Source organism: Mauremys reevesii, linkage group 2 (genome assembly GCF_016161935.1).
Source record: "Mauremys reevesii isolate NIE-2019 linkage group 2, ASM1616193v1, whole genome shotgun sequence".
NCBI classification, from domain to species: Eukaryota; Metazoa; Chordata; order Testudines; family Geoemydidae; genus Mauremys; species Mauremys reevesii.
This window is the reverse complement of record NC_052624.1, coordinates 91683615-91701217: the sequence shown is the minus strand read 5'-3', so window position 1 is coordinate 91701217 and position 17603 is coordinate 91683615. Positions and strand designations below refer to the sequence as shown.

Below are 17603 nucleotides of genomic sequence, written 5' to 3'. Positions count from 1 at the left end.
AATAATACCAAATACAACACCATCTTTCTTTTAGAGCCTTTGGCTTGTCACTCTTGATATGTCTGCTCCAGCAGCTTGTATTCAAGAAATCCCTTACTGTCCACAAAGTGCAAGCTGACTAATGTCTTCAAAATGTAACTGTTCATCAAGCTCTCTAGTATAGTGTATATGTAAACTCAACCTCTCTTGCATGGCACATTCACCCCGCACACACATGCATCGAATCTCATATTTAAATTGGCAATATTTGTTCAATGCATAACAGCTGCCAAACTCTATCCATCGAGTCTTGTATCCTGCCTGCAGCAGAAGGTGGTATGTGATGCTTGAGAGAGAGACCCACACACTCTCACCATTATTTGTTTAGCCAATTGTGCAGTTCTGTACATGGGAAATCCATCCAGACCTCTGCAGGCAATGGATTTATTCCCTAAAGCATGAGCTTTAGTTCCCCATAGCATTATATTAGCTTGCTTAGCTACAATTATAATTAATTATAAAAATTATCCAGTCCCTTTTTAAATCCAGCCATTGAGACCAATCTTAAATTAGTGAAAACTGGCATGCAGTATTCAGGTCAAACATTATGGACTAGATCCTATTAACTCATAGACTTCCCCCAGCAGTAAATACCTTGGGCCATGTTTCTCCTCTTACTTACACCTTTTTTGTATACAGGAGGGTTTGTTTACAATATGAAATCAGGTAGCATATGTAGATATACAAATACCTGTATTATTCACCACTGCTACCTAGGGTGAAATTGTGGTCTCAGTGAAGTAAATGGGAAATTTGCCATTGATTTAAATGGAGGTAGGATTTCATCCTAAATAGCTAAGGGGCTAATCCAAAATGTTGAGATATGATAGAGAGAAATGGCTTCATTTTTGCCACTTACTCTGGTAATATCGACAAAATCCCATATTTACGATTTTCTTTCTTTTCTTGTTATAGTCTGTCACAAGAATGAATTATCATTCCATTTTGATGCATGCTGTACATACGGTGACTTATGAGAAAGGGCTGTCAGAGTCTGACTATTTAGGTGTACTGTGTTTTAGGACTGATATTTGTGAAATTAGAACATGCTTCCTTCATGGAAAATGGACTGCACAAATCCAATAAATAGAAAAGAAGTGTTGATTCTGATCACATCAGATAGCAGGATCAATTTCTATAGAATTTTGTTAGAAGCATAGTGTATAAAAGCAAACTAATATGCACTGCCTCCCCCATCTCTCCTCCATTAGCTTCTCTCTGGGTTTTTACAACTATTGTTTATTTAAATCTCTTATTGAAGCAAGACTGCTGAAATTGGTAGTACAAAGAAGGCCTGCCCTGATGTCTTTAGTCACAAGTCCCATGACGTATGCTGGTATAATTTGATCTGGCTGCCCGTTAAAGCCGTGTATACTTGATTCTGTGTCAAATGCAATTAAAATTAAAGTCTCTCTATAAATTCACACAATATATTTTAGCTTTTCTTATCTTCTGTAAAGAAAATTGGAAAGATTTGTTTACCAGCCTCATTAAGAGTTAATGATGGCAGGGACCAGTGTAATGTCCAGCAATGATGGCAGCCAACTCAGATTGGATGTGATCAGCCTTATCCATGAAGCAGCTATCTGATATGAGGCAACAAGGATTATCAGACTCTTAGCCACCAAAGCCTATTCTGCTAGATGCAGTGGTGGAGGGGATTCATGCAGTGGTGGAGGGGAAAGTGAATCATTTTTACCCCCAATTTCACTATGGCGTGATAAACAGAAATACCATAATGAAGCTGCTTGGTTGTGGAGTATGAATTTTCATTTTTGCCGAGCCCCCTTAGCAGATGACACTAGCTGGGGAGGGGATGTGGCCAAGGCATCCATTCATTATGTTCCATGGAGAGCCTCTGCTGCTGGGTTCCTATAGAGCCGCAGCCCTGGTGAAAGTGGCCCTTCTCCAGCCGAACCCATGTGTAAAGTGCAGTGCAGACCCATTCTGCCCTCTCCTAGAGGCAAATTCTCCAGCAATGCAGCTTAAAGGCAAATGAACCCTCAAACTCTGCTCTAAAACTTTTTTTTTTATTGTAGAATGTGTTTTATATCTGTGCCCAGTAAGGAGCCATCCCAATATGCAGCCGTATGCCTTTAATCCATTTTTCTTTTAGCTAATGCCTTAGGAAGTAACTTCCCTGAAGAAGTAACTTTTGTTGATGCCGCTAAATATACTAAGGAAGCATCATAACAGGTTTTTCCCACCTTTAAGCATAAGGTGCAGAATAGCATCTAACAGCATGATTCTCTTCGTATTTACTTTGATGTAAATACAGAGACACTCCACTGAAATCAGTGGCATTACCTTGGTATAAAACCAGTGTGAGATCACAATAAAGCCCACAGTGGTTTGAGCACTGGCCTATTAAACCCAGGGTTGTGAGTTCAATCCTTGAGGGGGGCCACTTAGGGATCTGGGGCCAAAATCAGTACTTGGTCCTGCTAGTGAAGGCAGGGGGCTGGACTTGATGACCTTTCAGGGTCCCTTCCAATTCTATGAGATAGGTATATCTCCCTATTATTATTATTGTCTAATGGATCTAAATAAGTGAATTGATGCCCGTTTATATCTATCTATCTATTGATCAAAGACTGGAGCTCTTTAAAGTGGCCTGGGTGCAGTTGGTGAATAACTGTTGTCCAGAATGATGGATGTGGCTGAACGGTTTCCATTTTCTGTTGGCTGTAGATGGTAGCTGTAACTGAAGATGCAGGTGCAGTTGAAAATGTTGTTGTAACTGAAGTCAGTGAAGGTGCTGCTGCAGCTGAAACAGCTGATGAAGGTGACAAACCTAAAATAGAAGAGAAGGAAGCAGAGGTGGCTCAGGTAAGATGTTGTCGGGATGCTTTCTGAAGCACTACACAAAAGAAAATACTGGACTGTTCATGTCTCCTGGCCTGAGTTACCACAACACCCCTTCTCAGGAGAGAGATGATGTATCTGTCCATATTGGCCCCCATTCTGCTTTAAGTGACACTGGTATGAAGTAGCACCGCTGACTTCAATGGAGCTATGCCAATTTATACCAGCTGGGAATCTGGCCCAGTGTGCCAAAAATCATTTCTGATGACTTTACAATTGACAGATACTTCTCAGATGTGTTCTGGGGTTTATAACAGGCTCAAATAATCCTAAAGCTAAGCAGAAGCTATTTCATTCCATTAGCTAGAAATCTGAAGAGCAGTGGCTTGTTAAACAGAGCTTTGAGACTCTTCAGATGTGTTTTTTATCTAACTGCTCTTTTTTCCCCAATAATAAATAAGATCAAGTGCACTGGTGTTCAGAGATGCTGAGCACATGTAATTCCCATTGAAGTCAATGGGGTGGTGAGTGCTCAATGGGGGAGATTTTCAGAGGCACACAGGGTAGCAAAGGCCTAACTCCCACTTATTCCCATTGGGAGTTGGGTACCAAACTGCCCTTCATGCCCCCGGGCACCTGTGAAAGTTAGGCCTTGAATCCTGTGCAACTCTAGAAGAAATAAATTGCAAGGATATTCTAGTGCAGGAGTCGGCAACCTTTCAGAAGCAGTGTGCCGAGTCTTTATTTATTCACTCTAATTTAAGGTTTCGCATGCCAGTAATCGTTTTAATGTTTTTAGAAGGTCTCTTTCTAGAAGTCTATAATATATAACTAAACTATTGTTGTATGTAAAGTAAATAAGGTTTTTAAAATGTTTAAGAAGCTTCATCTAAAATTAAATTAAAGTGCAGAGCCCTCCTGGACCAGTGGCCAGGACCCGGGCAGTGTGAGTGCCACTGCAAATCAGCTCGCGTGCCGCCTTCGGCACCCGTGCCATAGGTTGCCTACCCCTGTTCTAGTGTGTGGTCAGGCTGGCTTCCAGCTTTTCAGCAACTGGAGACCAAAGAAAAGACCCCAGGTGTTACTCTGGCACTCTAGGGATTGAGGACTTCCATGTCACCATCACCTTGGGCTCTTCACATCTGTTTGTTTCAATCACCCTCCTGTTGTCTCAAGCGCTTCAGGTTGTGGATTGCTTTTTGTTATGTGCTTATGCAGTGCCTTACACAATGAAGTTGAGGCCCCTAGGTGCTACCACAGTACAAATAATTAATAATAATCAGAACAGCCCCTGACCCATCAATACAAATTCTCTCTTTATGTAGGGTTTGGGGGTATTTTTAACCCAGACTATATAAATAAAACAATTGATAGACCTGGTCATCCTCTGTTCTACTTGCTTCCCCATGGGGGGTTGGGAGAAGAGGTACAGATTCAGATTTGGGAAACTCATTTACACAATCTCTTCCACCCACACACACACATTAATGACAAATGCTAAAGAACTGGGGGAGAGGTATTTCCCTTGAGCACCAGGCTGAATTGATATGTTGGCTAGGTGAATAGCTGGCAAATGCGGCCTTTAAAGGGTTGCACACTCCAGACAGCTGCCTAAAATCCTGTCTGAATAGGGCTCTTATATTAACATGATTGTAATGAGCTTCATGTGGTCTCTTCTCTTGTTTATGCTGATGTAAATCAGGGAGAACTTTAATTGGTGTTTAAACTATTGCAAGTGAATATAGCCTGCCTGATTTTGATCTTCCACAAAGTTTACACTAGTCTTACTTCACTGACATAAGTGGAGTTACTTCTGATTTACGGCAGTGTTATGGCCTGATCCAGAGCACTTTGAAGTTAGTGGAAGTACTCCCATTAATTTCACTGGAAGTTGGACAGGGGCCTAAGCGAAAACAGAATAAGGTGCAGAGTGTTTTATTGTCTGCTATGGTGACAGTTATAATCCATGGGAAGTAAGATACAGAATTGACATGGGAAGGAATAGAGACCAGCAGTCACAAACTGGGAGGATATTATCCCCTAGATGCACTAGCATAGCTCTCGTCAGTGAGAAGATCAGCTGTGCATGAGAGGAAAATATATCCGTATTTTCTCTCATAAACAGAAAAGCAAATAAATAAAAGTTTTGTTTCATACTTTTTAGAAATAAAAATGAGGAGTCCATGTTGCAGCTTAGAGACTAACCAATTTATTTGGGCATAAGCTTTCGTAGGCTACAACCCACTTCATCAGATGCATGGAGTGAAAAATAGAGTAGGCAGGTATAAATATACAGCACATGAAAAGATGGGCGTTGCCTTACCAAGTAGGGGGTCAGTGCTAACGAGGCTAATTAATCATGCTCTTAACATTTCTCTCTTTTTCTGTTTTTTTTCCCCCAGGAGAAAGTCAGCAGCATCCCTTCACTAGTAATAGAGCCAGCATCAAACAATGAAGGGGAGGGAGAGGAACATGAAGTCATAGTGAATGAATCCGAAGATGTTGTGGAAGACGTTGGCACTCAGGGCATTGAAAGTGATGCCAGTGAACCTTCCCAGGTTGTAAGTGAGCAGAAAACCATTGAAGAAATCCAAACTACATCCTCTGAGGAACAGCCTGTGTCGGCGGATGATGCAGCCCATGGAATGCCACCTGGCTTTCTCTTTAAGGTCCACTTGAGTATTTAGTCACTCTTGTTTTAAACATTCCTTTAAACCTAGCACCAAGTGTAAGTAAGTATATCCAGGGGCGTACAGTTTATTTAGGCTGACAGCTATGTGGTTAAATAGCAAAAATGTCAAGCTATTTTTCCTTGAATTGTTTTTTCTACGTAAAGGGGGAAATAAAACTTTACTTGTACTGTTCTTTATGTGCAAACATGATCCAGGTAGAATTATGGCATTCAGTCCAAATGTGCAAATGCACTAATCTAATCAGAGCAGTGAAAATATTTTAATATGTTGGGAGAATTTCTATGGCCTGCATTATGCAGCAGGTTAGAGTAGATTATCAAAGTGTTCCTTTCTGGCCTGAAAATCTACCAGTGCAATCATGGCCCCATTGAAGTCAATGAAACTTTTGCAGTTGACTTCAATGCAAACAAGATTCCACATATTATTAGAGTAGCTTTTAAGGTGATCATGTTGAAAAACATTATATTTCAGTGGGCAGGTCTGAGAAATTCTGCCCTAAGTGTTTGTTGGCTGCCAAGAACCTTTGTGTTTCTTGGTTCCCAGGTATCTGATGTTTCTTATTTCAGAATGATTGACTAATAGATAAGCTGAGCGAAGATGAATGAAGTTCATGTGCTCTCTATTATAATTTGGATAGTTCAGTCTAACTAGTCCCATAACAAGCCATGGTTATGCAAAGTTATTCTGGATTGTTTTTTTCTGTTCTCATACACAAATGTTCTTTGCAGACTTCAAAAATAACAGGTAAGAGTGAGACATGTCATGTGACTATGACTTAAGACACACTGACAGTGTTCCTCTATTTTTCACCAAACTCTCGTGAGTTAAGTGAGAATGCACATTACCATTCCTGGCTTTGCTGCAGTGATGCCATGGGATTAGTTGCCATCAAAGAAACTAGAATATGGTATCTACTTATGGAGATAAAATTATTTAATTAAAGAAACAGTTTAGCTCTGCAAACAGATTATCTTGTCAATAATTACTAGTTGAAGTGAGAAATATCATAGCCCTAATTTGCCAGAAAACAAGAGTGCTTTCCAGTCCACACAGCAGGATTCCCATTACCCACACCTTTAACTGACCACTGGAATTATACCATTTTCCTCAGTATTATTTACAGGGAGGATTCCTTCAGGAGTAAGATCAAAAGCCCAGAACCGCAGATATCACTAGGGTATTAGCATCACTCTAAGTCCCTGATCAGTTTGCCTAAGATAGGGTGGCCAAATCCTTTCACCCTTCCTCAGGAAAGCCTCCAGTGATGCCATTCTATGAATAAGGACAGCAGGATTTGTCCAAGCAGCAGCACGTATGGGATGTTGCAGCATCACCAATCCTCCAGAGCCCTCTGAGCTGAGAGGACCCACCTGTCATTGAAGGAATGAGTGAATACATTCATATTTAATATGTGATTTTCTTCATGGAAGAGAATAGAAAAACATGGAATGAACAGACATATCAAACAAAAAAAATGGAGTGTATGTGCAGTGATATCAGTTGAAAGAGAGGCAATGCCATGGCAGTGTGTTTGAGAGTTTGAAAGCACAGTACAGGTGCACATTGTTAAACGTGAGTCGCGAAAGAGATAATTTGTTTCTACATATTTTTTCTTAGTACTTTCCCTAGATGACATCCTCATGTTTTGTATTCTTCAGGTTGAAGTGCTACATGATTTTGAGGCAGCTAATACTGACGAGCTTAACTTAAAACGAGGCGATACTGTGCTAGTAATCCCTTCTGAGGCCACAGATGACCAGGTAAACAACCGAGGAACCATTTCTTTGGCTATTTTTCTTTTCCTGGAGATATTTCTAACAATCTAGAGTTGTTAAGAAATGCAGTCATTTAAAATGTCACTGTTAGAACATATTAAGACTAAAACTGTCTTTACTTCATTTTCATCTAAGAGTAGAAGGCAATGTGGATTATAACCTGGAAATGCAGTAGATGTATTGATGGTATGATTTAACCTTCATTATGGACCAACATTCTTCTAGATTTCATTTGGCTGCTTTAAATTATGGTTTTACTTCTCTTTCTCTCTCTCTCTCTCACACACACTCATTTACACATAGTAGATGCATACAAATAGTGCATTAGGTCACTATAAATCTTGTTTTAACATTGCAGTAAAATTGGTAGTCTAGTATCTGGAGCTTATACATATAGATTTGAACAGATCAGATCAATACAAATTAGGCCATAGAGCATTATGCTCACAAATTGTGTAACCTTACAACCAATTTATGCATAGTAACTCTGTAGTTTTAACTCTTCCCTCTGGAAGTCAATCTCCTACAGTATTGGTTCTGGAAATATCAGCTTCTACTAATCCTGCAGTTTCCTACCCAGGCAAAAGACCTGGCAGCTTCAGCCAAACCCTCCAGTGGTATAGGCTGTGGAGGACCAGGCCCCCCCATAAAAGTGTTCATGTTGTTGATAAAAGATTGGCAACAGAGTTTTCGTTTTCTTGGAACATGCAAAAATGTTTTAATTTCATTTAAATGTCAAACATTTGCAATAGTATATAAAATTGTATCTTCTATTTAAAAAACATTGTATTACTCTAAACTTTGGCCTCATCTAATGCCCATTGAATTTAATAGAAAGACTCCCAAAGGATAAGGCTGAATGAGATCATAGCTCCAGATCACAATTTGATTTGAACAAAAAGCATTCTTCAGCTTTGCTTGAAACATAGATCTACACACACACCCTTCTTCCATAGGCAGTGGAGAAATTATTTTACCTTTTCAAAGAGTTCAAGGAAGGTACTGCACCTATTTTACCAAGCTTCTTATTGTTGAGTAGTTCCCCATTGGTAGGGGAAGATATGAAGAACTTATTTCTGTCATTTTGAGGCCTGATCCTGCAAGTAAGTAGTGCTGGAAATATTCCTTACAACCCTAAATAATCCTATTGTCTTCTATGGGACTATTCAGAATGCTAAGCACTATTCCTGACAGCACGTTTGCAACATTGGGTCCTCATAATACTCCTTTTAAGAAGTGCTAATGTTATCAACTGATCTCTTGCTTTAATATACGAGCAGGATAATTTCTTTTACATTTCTAGTATACTGTACTGGATACTTTTTCAGCATGACTCTACATTCTTCTATAAAGCTCGATTCTGCTATCCTGATTCAAGTTGAGTAGTACCTTAATCCATGGGCAGTCCCATTTATTTCAATGGCATTATTCACAAAGTAAGGTACTAAATGTGAGGATGACAGAATCAGGTTCAAAGCTACTTAGGCCCTTAGCTTCCATTGAAGTCAATGGAAGTTAGGCACTGAAATACTTCTGAGGGTCTGGGCCATATTCCTTAGCTCTTTTTTCTTGGAGTATTAAGTATAAGCATAGTCTTTGTTGGGTTAATCTATAAAGGTATATTATTCTCTTGTTGTTTGCATGTAAATCCTATTAGCATTAATTGGAGTAAATTGTGTGTATTGTGATGGGGAAAGGCCAGATGGCTACAGTAAAGTAGTGAGGAACACGTATGTTAGCCTCAGGCTAAAGAATTCCCTGGGCCAGTTCTCCACAGCAGCCCCTAGTCAATATCTCCTTCACCATTACCTCAGGGCCTCCTTCCTTACACCTGATATGGATTTGTACTGCTTCATTCCTCCAACAGCACTGCCCCCTCTTATAGCTCCTGGCACCCACACCTCACTGACTAATTGGGATGCTTTTAACTAGTTCCAGCCAGCCCTTGATTGGCTTCAGGTGTCCCAATCAATCTAGCTATCTTAATTGGCCCCAGGTTTCTTGGTTAACCTGAAGCAACTGCCATTTGGTTACCATGATACCAGGGATTTGTTTAACTGTTCCTCACTACTTTACTGTAGCCATCTGGCCTTGCCCCATCACAGTATTGATGGAGAAAATAGACCTTTATATAGTCATGTTTCTGAATTCAGTTAGCATTTATTATTCAGTGCACATTTACCCTTCATGTTTATCATCATTGTTAAACTTAATATAATACCACAACGTACCCTAGTGATGGACAAAAGAAGATTGAGTTTTTTCATTTTTTTATCTCAGCTGTTCACTTTTCCTCCTTCGAAAGTGGCCTATCTAAAGCCATATTTCTTGTATATTTGATAGTATCGATTCATAGTTTCAGATCATATCAAACAAGCACAAAGTGTGCTTATTTGATCCTGGTGACTCCACTTTTTCTAATATACTTGAGTTGAATTGATTAAGATAAGTTCTAGTGAGCCCCTGTTCCTAGCAGAATCTGCCTCCTCCTATGATCAGGAAGCTGTCATTTACTACTGCCCCTTCTGTCTCAATCATGCCACATGCTTGAAAGGTATTTTCTCAGTTAAATTTACCCTGGTTTATTTCACTGCCAGTCTAAATTATTGTCATTCTTACCTGCTTCAGTGGTATTCAGTCCTGATGAAATTAGAAAGCCATTTCACCCCTGACTAGACACTTCAGAAAGCCATTGAATAATCACAATTTGATGTAATTTTGTGTGGTGTTGAAGTTTTATCAAAAGCATTCAACCTCTACAAGTACACCCTGAGAAAATAATCCCAATGCAACGTCAGGAGTTTCCATCATGTCTCGTTATTTGGTGACTGTCTGGATCATATTCTTAAAAACAGCCTCTAATTTGGGACCTACACTATTCTGGATTCAGATAAGTGTGCCCACCGTTTTGCAAGTACAGTCACTTGTAGGCAAAAATGATTAAAATTAAATGGCCAGGATACAGACACTTGCATATGTAGATAAGGCACCTCAATCCCCTTGTGGATCTAGCTCTAAATCTTAAAGTCCAGATGTTAGAGCCCAAAAAACTCCATTTAGCTGTCTGCTAACCTTGTAGGCACTTAGGTTTCTGTCAGTTGACGTCCTCTACGTGCCAACATTTCTGGTTGTGTGCACAATCACCTGACACCCACCGCCTAATCCCCACAGCCACGATTTCGCCTGAAGGGCCTGATTTGGTGGACTTGCTCAGAGGCTGCCGAAGTGCATGTCTATTGGATTGGACCCCATACAAAACACAGGAGGAGGATATTGTCCTCTTATAGCCCATAGCCCAGTGGTTAGCGTAGTCCCACACAATATGGGAAGAGTCATGTTCAGATCTCACCTGTCCCTATCTGGGGTGGAGCAGGCACTTGAAGCCACATCTCCTACCTAAAGCCACTCGGCAGAAGGATGCCTAAAGTTAGACTATAACAGCGAGATCTGCACAGAAGACGTCGAATTGCAGTGCCTAACATGTGAAACAACAACAGTGTAGTTGCAACGTTATAGGGTAGTTGAGGACACTGAAAATTTGGCCCACTCTCTCCTTTCCCCCCCCCCATCTATTTTTGTCTCTTTCATGGATGCTCAACATCTCCTCTCTATTTGTTTAGCAATCTCTGCTGCCCTAAGTTATAGGAGCAGTTCAATATATTGTATTTCATGGACCTCTTTGTGGTCAATTGAACTGCTTCATGTTAGCTCACAGTGTGAATGCTGCAGCTCAGGGGGCTAGGTCAAGTCTCCACTGGAGCTGCAACATCCACAGCGCTATTTAACATGCTAGCTGGAGCACACCTAAAGTATGATGTCTACCCAGGCTGGGAGGCTCACTCCCAGCTGCAGCATTGACCTAGCCAAAAAGGTCTGGAGCTGAGAGCAGAGGATATATTTTGAAAGACGTTGAATTAATATTAGAAGGAGAGTGGGTTAGCACTACAGAAAGTTAAGTTTCCCCAACACTGGACCCTGTAAGACCCTGCTTTCAGTTAGTTAATTGCCAAACTATAATAATTTGGTGTGAAGTTTTCAGTGCCAGGTGTCTGCTTCAGCCTGGATCTTTGGAAAAGTTTCAAGTAATGGGTACATGGTTTTGGGATCTTAGAGGTACTTTAATAGTGGCAGACCCAGGAACTGTTGTCACCACCAACTTCCACTATAGGCACCACAGTGAACTATCCTGCATAAAAAGGGGAGAATTTAGGGTGATTGGAAAGGAAAAACATGTGTTTTCTCTAACTTGTTGGGGTTAGAAGGTTCCCCCCAACACACCCCTAATATTAAACACTATGAATTTTAAAAGGACCTCAACACATCCTCCAATTTTGCACCTGTAAAATGCTGTCTGCCTATAAACTCTCCCTTTTACCTTGCAGGAGGCTGGCTGGATGACAGGCATTAAAGAATCTGATTGGCTGCAGTACAGAGATGCAGTAACCTATAAGGGACTTTTCCCAGAGAACTTCACAAAGCCCTTGGAGTAGTTCTCAGCTCAGGCATAACAGTGTTATAAGAAGCTCAGTCGGTAGGTTTTTAAATCTCTTTGAAACACAGGAACCCACTTTTGTAGTTAAACTGCTAATGGTTTACAGACTGGTGCCAGACAAAGCTTGGTGAAACACATCAAATGAGCACGAATGCAAACAGTTAAGTTAGCATTGTCTGAAGCAGTATATGAAAAAAATGTATTAAGAGAAATGTCCTTATTTGTTCACACGTATGTGGCAACAGGTTTGTTTGTGCTTTGTCGGAGCTATGGTGATCCTGTATTTGATCCTTTCCCATGAAATCTAAAATTAGCCTCCTCACTACGAGAACCTTAACTTCTCTGCACTAAGTGTATTGTATTGACTTGCTGCACTACAGAAAATTTTATTAGTAATCCTTTAGTAATGAGGTCAAATTAAGTTGTGTTTAAAAAAATGAACTGCTGCAAAGTTTTTCAATGTTATTTTTGAACATATATACACATATATGCTTGTGTGTATATAAGTGCATACAGATACATATGCATTAACATGTTACCTTCCATTGTAGTTCTTTGACTCTGTAGTATCATTAATAGATGCATTGCTCTTACAAGGTCTGGCATTACAGTAAATAGCTTTGTTCCAAAACAAAGCTAGCTGCTCCATTGCCAAAAACATTATACAGTATCTGTGTTTGTAATGTGAAATTTTCATTCTGAGATGAACAATTATAACCATCATATAATTGCTGCTAAAACATTGGAAGGCATGGCTCAGTCTCCTCTATTTCTAGCTGCAATAGTTTGAGATTGTGTGGATAGAGTGGTTATAATGCTAATCTATACTTTAATTGGCTGAATTATGAAAACAAAAAATATCTAAGAAGGACAAAAACAATATATTTTCACTATATGTATTTATGCAGCACACCATCACAGATCCTTTTAAAATAAGGTATATAATGTATCCTGTATCAAGAAATCATCTGTAAACTATTATGTTTTTCAGTGTTGTGTCATTCAAAATAAACCGTTGATCCAAAAGAAGCTGTTTTTGAGAGTGTTTTTGAAGTTTGGTTAAATTGGATTAATATAATCCTAACAAAATTCCTCCCCCCCACCCAAAGATATTCAGCACAACAGATACCCATATGTGTGAGTTCTAGCACAAACCATCTCATACCTGCTCTTCAAACAGAATTAATTTGTCTTAGAGCTCTAACCCCCAATTAGTTTCTGACCACGAATGAAGGCACTTACCTGGGATTTGGTTAATGCACAACTGTAGTTCACATTTTCTATTCTGCACCCTTTGTCCATTTACTTTACTTTGAATCCAAATCTTGAAAAGAAAAATCTTTCATGAACTGCACTGTTTGTGGGGCTGTGTATCTTTAAGAACATATAGGATGTTCCTCGAGTTCCTTTTCTTGACATCTGGTTCCACATCCATTCATGGACTTGCTAGAACTCTTGATCTTGTAGCTCCCATAGGTCTAGAAGTCCTTGGCTTTGAGTGATCCAGAGTAAAGGATCTCATTTGGGAACCAGTTTTGGTCTGGTGCAGTAGACCCCAAATTCTGCTTCCACAAATTTGAAGTGGTAAATGAGACCCAGTGTGGCTGGTGTATGTCACAGATTTGATGTCCTCATGCCCCACGTTGCTTTAAATGGTGTTTGACATCTACACTTCATTAGTTTTCTGTAAAACAGTAAAAAAAAAAAAACCCTGTGCATTAAAGGGAGCATCCTCACCTCTTTCCTGGAACCATGGTTGTCCTCATCTCCTGACAGCAAGCAGACTGAGGACTCCAGGCCCTGTTGCTTCAGAACAGTAGAGGACATAAAAGAGGCAGGAGGACATAGTGATCAGTTGAATGTCTTAATTTTACCAATGCTGACTGCACTTTGTGCACTTGATGCCTTGGAGGTGCTAAATGCATCTGACACACACTATGTCCCATGCCATGGCTACTTCAATGCCACTGGTGTTGGTCTCACTGCCATTGGTATCCGGTATGCAGCCTACACAAGAATTTACACAAAGCACATAGATATTAAAACAGGAAAGGTCTGATCCGGGGTGAACAGCCATCACGGATACTTTTGCCCCACATAAATACTATGTGACTATTTTCTTCATCTTGCAATTTTGCCTCCCTTTTTAAAAGAAAAATGGCAGTTCATAAGTCCACAGGATACCAGAAATAGTAAGACCCACTAATGACGACACTCTAGTATCTAGATATGGATTACGTTTTGCAGGTTACTGCCAAGTGTGGCTGATATGTCATGTGGGAACTGCTCCTGCTGGAGCAGCGCCTTTTCCAGTTCTTCTAAATCACTGAAGTACATGGGCTGCAGGCAGCCAGAGTTACAGATGCAGAGGAAGGTTTCAGGTGCCTGCCTGAAGCGTGCCAGCCTCTGGCAAGTCTAATTTCAGGGTAGCCCTGCCAGAGGCAGATGAAGGCACATCCAACCATCTATGCATAATTACTGCTTGTAGTCACACAGGAAGGACTCAGAAGATCTGGAGTAGAATCTGTCCCATAGCAGGAGTCCATCACCATTTCCTCTCCCTGATGGGGGAAAAAGGTAGGGAGAGGTGGAAGGTGGTAACAGGTGAGCTGCAGTATTTAAAAGGCCCTTTAGATGGAGACAGGGGTTGCAGTAGAGGGAAGGGAGAAATTAGAATGAGGGAGAATTTTTTTTTTATTGGCGGGGGGCGGAGGGTCTTCCGAAGGTTTGAAGGAGAAAAGTTACTTACCTTATAGTAACTTGAGTTCTTCTAGATGTTTTGTCCCTGTGGGTGCTCTGCTGTGGGATGGAATGTGCCTGTGGAGAATGCAAAGCAGTGTCCGCAAGCCAGTGCCTGCACAGAGCAGCACTTCTTGCCTCCAAGTAAGGACATAAGGGAGGTGCCACTCGCTTCCTTCTCAACTGCAAAGCAGACCCTCCACAGCTGAGAAGAAGGAGAGCAGGAGGAGCACCCATAGCAACAAAACATCTTTAATGAACTCAAGTTTCTGTAAGGTAAATAAACTCTCCTCCTCCTTCAGTATATATTCCTATGGGTGCTCCATCATAGGAAACTCCCAAGCAGTAATTCAGTGAGGAGGAGGAGGAGGAGAAGGGTGCTGAGGACACCAAAAGCAGTATCATCCCTGGAAGCAGGTAAGATGGCATAATGCTTGGCAAAAGTATGAAGAGAAGGCCAACTTGCAGCCCTACAAATTTCTGTTATGGGGGTCATCCTTCAATAGAGCTGTAGATGTGTACTGAGCTTGAGGGAAATGTGTTCTCTCTCTCTGAGGGGGCTGCATCCCACTAGATTCATAGCAAGTTAAAATGGCAACACGAAACCCACCTTTGAAGTCTGAGTGGAAATGGGTTGATCCTTCATCTTCTTTTCAAATGATACAAATAACCTAGGAGAGGCCCAGAAGGTCTTAGACCTGTCAAGGTAGAAGGTGAGGGCTCTTCTGACATCTAGCGTATGTAGACTGGTCTCTGAGAGGCATGAGGTTTTGAGTAGACCTCTGGCAGGCAAATCTTTTCATTAAGTGGTATTCTAAAGAGAACTTGAGAAGGAAGAGAGAATGGGGTACAGTCTTACCTTGTCTTTATAAACGGTGGCATAGAGTGGGTCAGCCATAAAAGCACTGCATTCTCCCATTTGTCTAGCTGAAGTGATGGCTATGGATAATGAAGTCTTGAGGGAGAGGTGGAGGAGAGATCAGGTAGCCATCAGTTCAAAGGGAGGTTTCTCAGTTCTCAGGGCCTAGAGAACCAAACAGAGGTCCCACTGAGGGGCCAGATTCTGTATGGGGGAGGGGAGGAGGAGGAGAACAAGTTTTGTAAGCCCTTGAGGAATCTAGCTGTAGTAGGGTGGGCAAAGACTGAGAAGCCTTTGATGGGTGAGAGGAAGGCTGTTATAATGGCCAAAATGTACTCTGACCTCAATGATATAACTTACATCTTTAAACCCAACAGGTAGTCCAGGATTTTGGAGAGCAGAACAGCTAAGGCTTGGAAAGAGTGAAGGGAACACCAGGAGTGGAAGCAAGTAAGTTTTGCGAGTACTTGGTTTCCTGTTAAATAGGAGAACTGACTGGACCATATCTGAACAGGTTAGTTCTATGTTCAAGAGCGATCTAGGAACCATGCTCCATAGGTTCAAGAAGGAGTAGTTGTGATAGATCAGGGTCCCTGGGTTTTGCAAGATGAGCTCCTTCCTGAGAGGCATTACCATAGAGAGATGAAGGAGGTTCGAATACCACACTTGTCTTGACAAAGATGGTGCTAGGAGAATGACAGTCTTTCCGGACACTGTTTGAGTAAGGTTTTGAGGCGTAGAGGTAGAAGCAGGTACGCCTACAATAGGATATGGGTCCCACAGTGTTATGAGGACATCTCCCAATAAGTTGTGGCCATATCCTCCCTTGGAGCAGAAAAGACAGCATTTCACATTATTTGGAGTGGCAAAGAAATCTGTTTCTGCTGAGTTCCAAGTCTGGCAAATTCTGTGGAAGATAGAACCACTGAGTTTTTATTTGTGACCCTGAAGGAAGTGTCTGCAATTGTATTCTGGAGACCTGGAAGACAGACAGCTGAGATTTCTATCTAATGGGAAATGTGCCAGTTCCATAGCCTTAGCAACTCTGCACATAAAGACTGGGATCTTGCTCTACCCTGTTGGTTAATACATACATACATACATAAATAAATATATATATACACAGACACACACACACACTGATGGAGTGGTCATGTGAAGAAAATGTTGGCATGCATAAAAAACTGCTCATCTCCAGAATATTGATACGGAGCGTGACCTTTTGTGCAGACCACTTTCCCTTGGTGGTGAGTCCCCCCTACCTCACCCCCAATCCCAGAAGAGGAGCATCTGTTGTGAGAATCTTTGAAGATGGGGGATCTGAGAATGGGTTCTCACACAGACCTTCAGTGGCTCCTTCACCACTGGAGAGAGTCCAGAACTTTGAGGTACTGTGATGCTGGTGGAGATACTGTCTGTTTGGGGTGTACACATCTGAGGTGCAGTCTCATGTGAGCCATGACGAACGTGGAGGCTGACATATGGACGTGTTTTAGACAGGTTCTTGCAGTTGTTTGCAGGCCATGTTGCATTGTTGAGATTAGACTGAACAGAGTGGAGAATATCATCTCTTTGGGGAGATTGGCGGTTAGGGAGTCTAAAGTGACTCTGATGAAGTCTGTTCTTTCGACTGGGGTCAATGTAGACTTCTTTCAACTGATATAAAGGTCCAGAGACTGAAACAGGCCTACAGCCCTGGAGGTTGCTGACTGGACCTCTAGAGGTGATTGACCCTTGGGAAGCCAATCGTTCAGGCAGGGAATAATGCTATGCCCTACTGATGAAAAAGGGCAACCAATGCTGAGAAGACCCTAGAAGCGGCAGTAAATTGGAAAGGAAAGACTCAGTACTGGGTGTTCTGAGTCTAATTTGAAGTGTAAGAAATGTTTGTGGGATTGGTAGATAACTATATGAAAGTAGGCATCCTGGAGACCAATGATTGTGAAGTGCTGGGAAAGGATAGATTGATGATTGAACACCTCTAAGAAACCTGGTCTCCATCCTCTGCCCCTCATCGGAACTAGGAAATAGTTGGAGTAGAATCTTCTTCCAACAAACTCTGGGAGAAACTGTCTCCTACTCTTGAGAGTGATTGAGAGATTGGAAGAGGGACAGGGCAGGAGTGCGGGAGGGAGGGGAGATCACGTAGAAGGGGATGGAGTATTCCATATCAATCACCTCCAGCCACTCTAGTTTCATCC

General features: G+C 41.3%; 1 protein-coding gene across 6 annotated transcripts in view; it reads left to right on the top strand.

Annotated features, from left to right (window-relative positions):
* Positions 1-12738, top strand: part of AMPH (amphiphysin) — a 212523-nt gene extending 199785 nt beyond the window's left edge. For 3 of the 6 annotated variants that reach the window (XM_039524651.1, XM_039524650.1, XM_039524656.1), the window contains exons 19-22: positions 2731-2868; positions 5247-5513; positions 7196-7297; positions 11695-12738. In XM_039524651.1, the coding sequence (XP_039380585.1) occupies positions 2731-2868; positions 5247-5513; positions 7196-7297; positions 11695-11802 (615 nt within the window). In that variant the 3' untranslated portion in view covers positions 11803-12738. The remainder of the gene's footprint in view (positions 1-2730; positions 2869-5246; positions 5514-7195; positions 7298-11694) is intronic. The other 3 variants (XM_039524652.1, XM_039524653.1, XM_039524655.1) reach the window with 1 other exon arrangement.
* The last annotated feature ends 4865 nt before the right edge of the window (positions 12739-17603 follow it).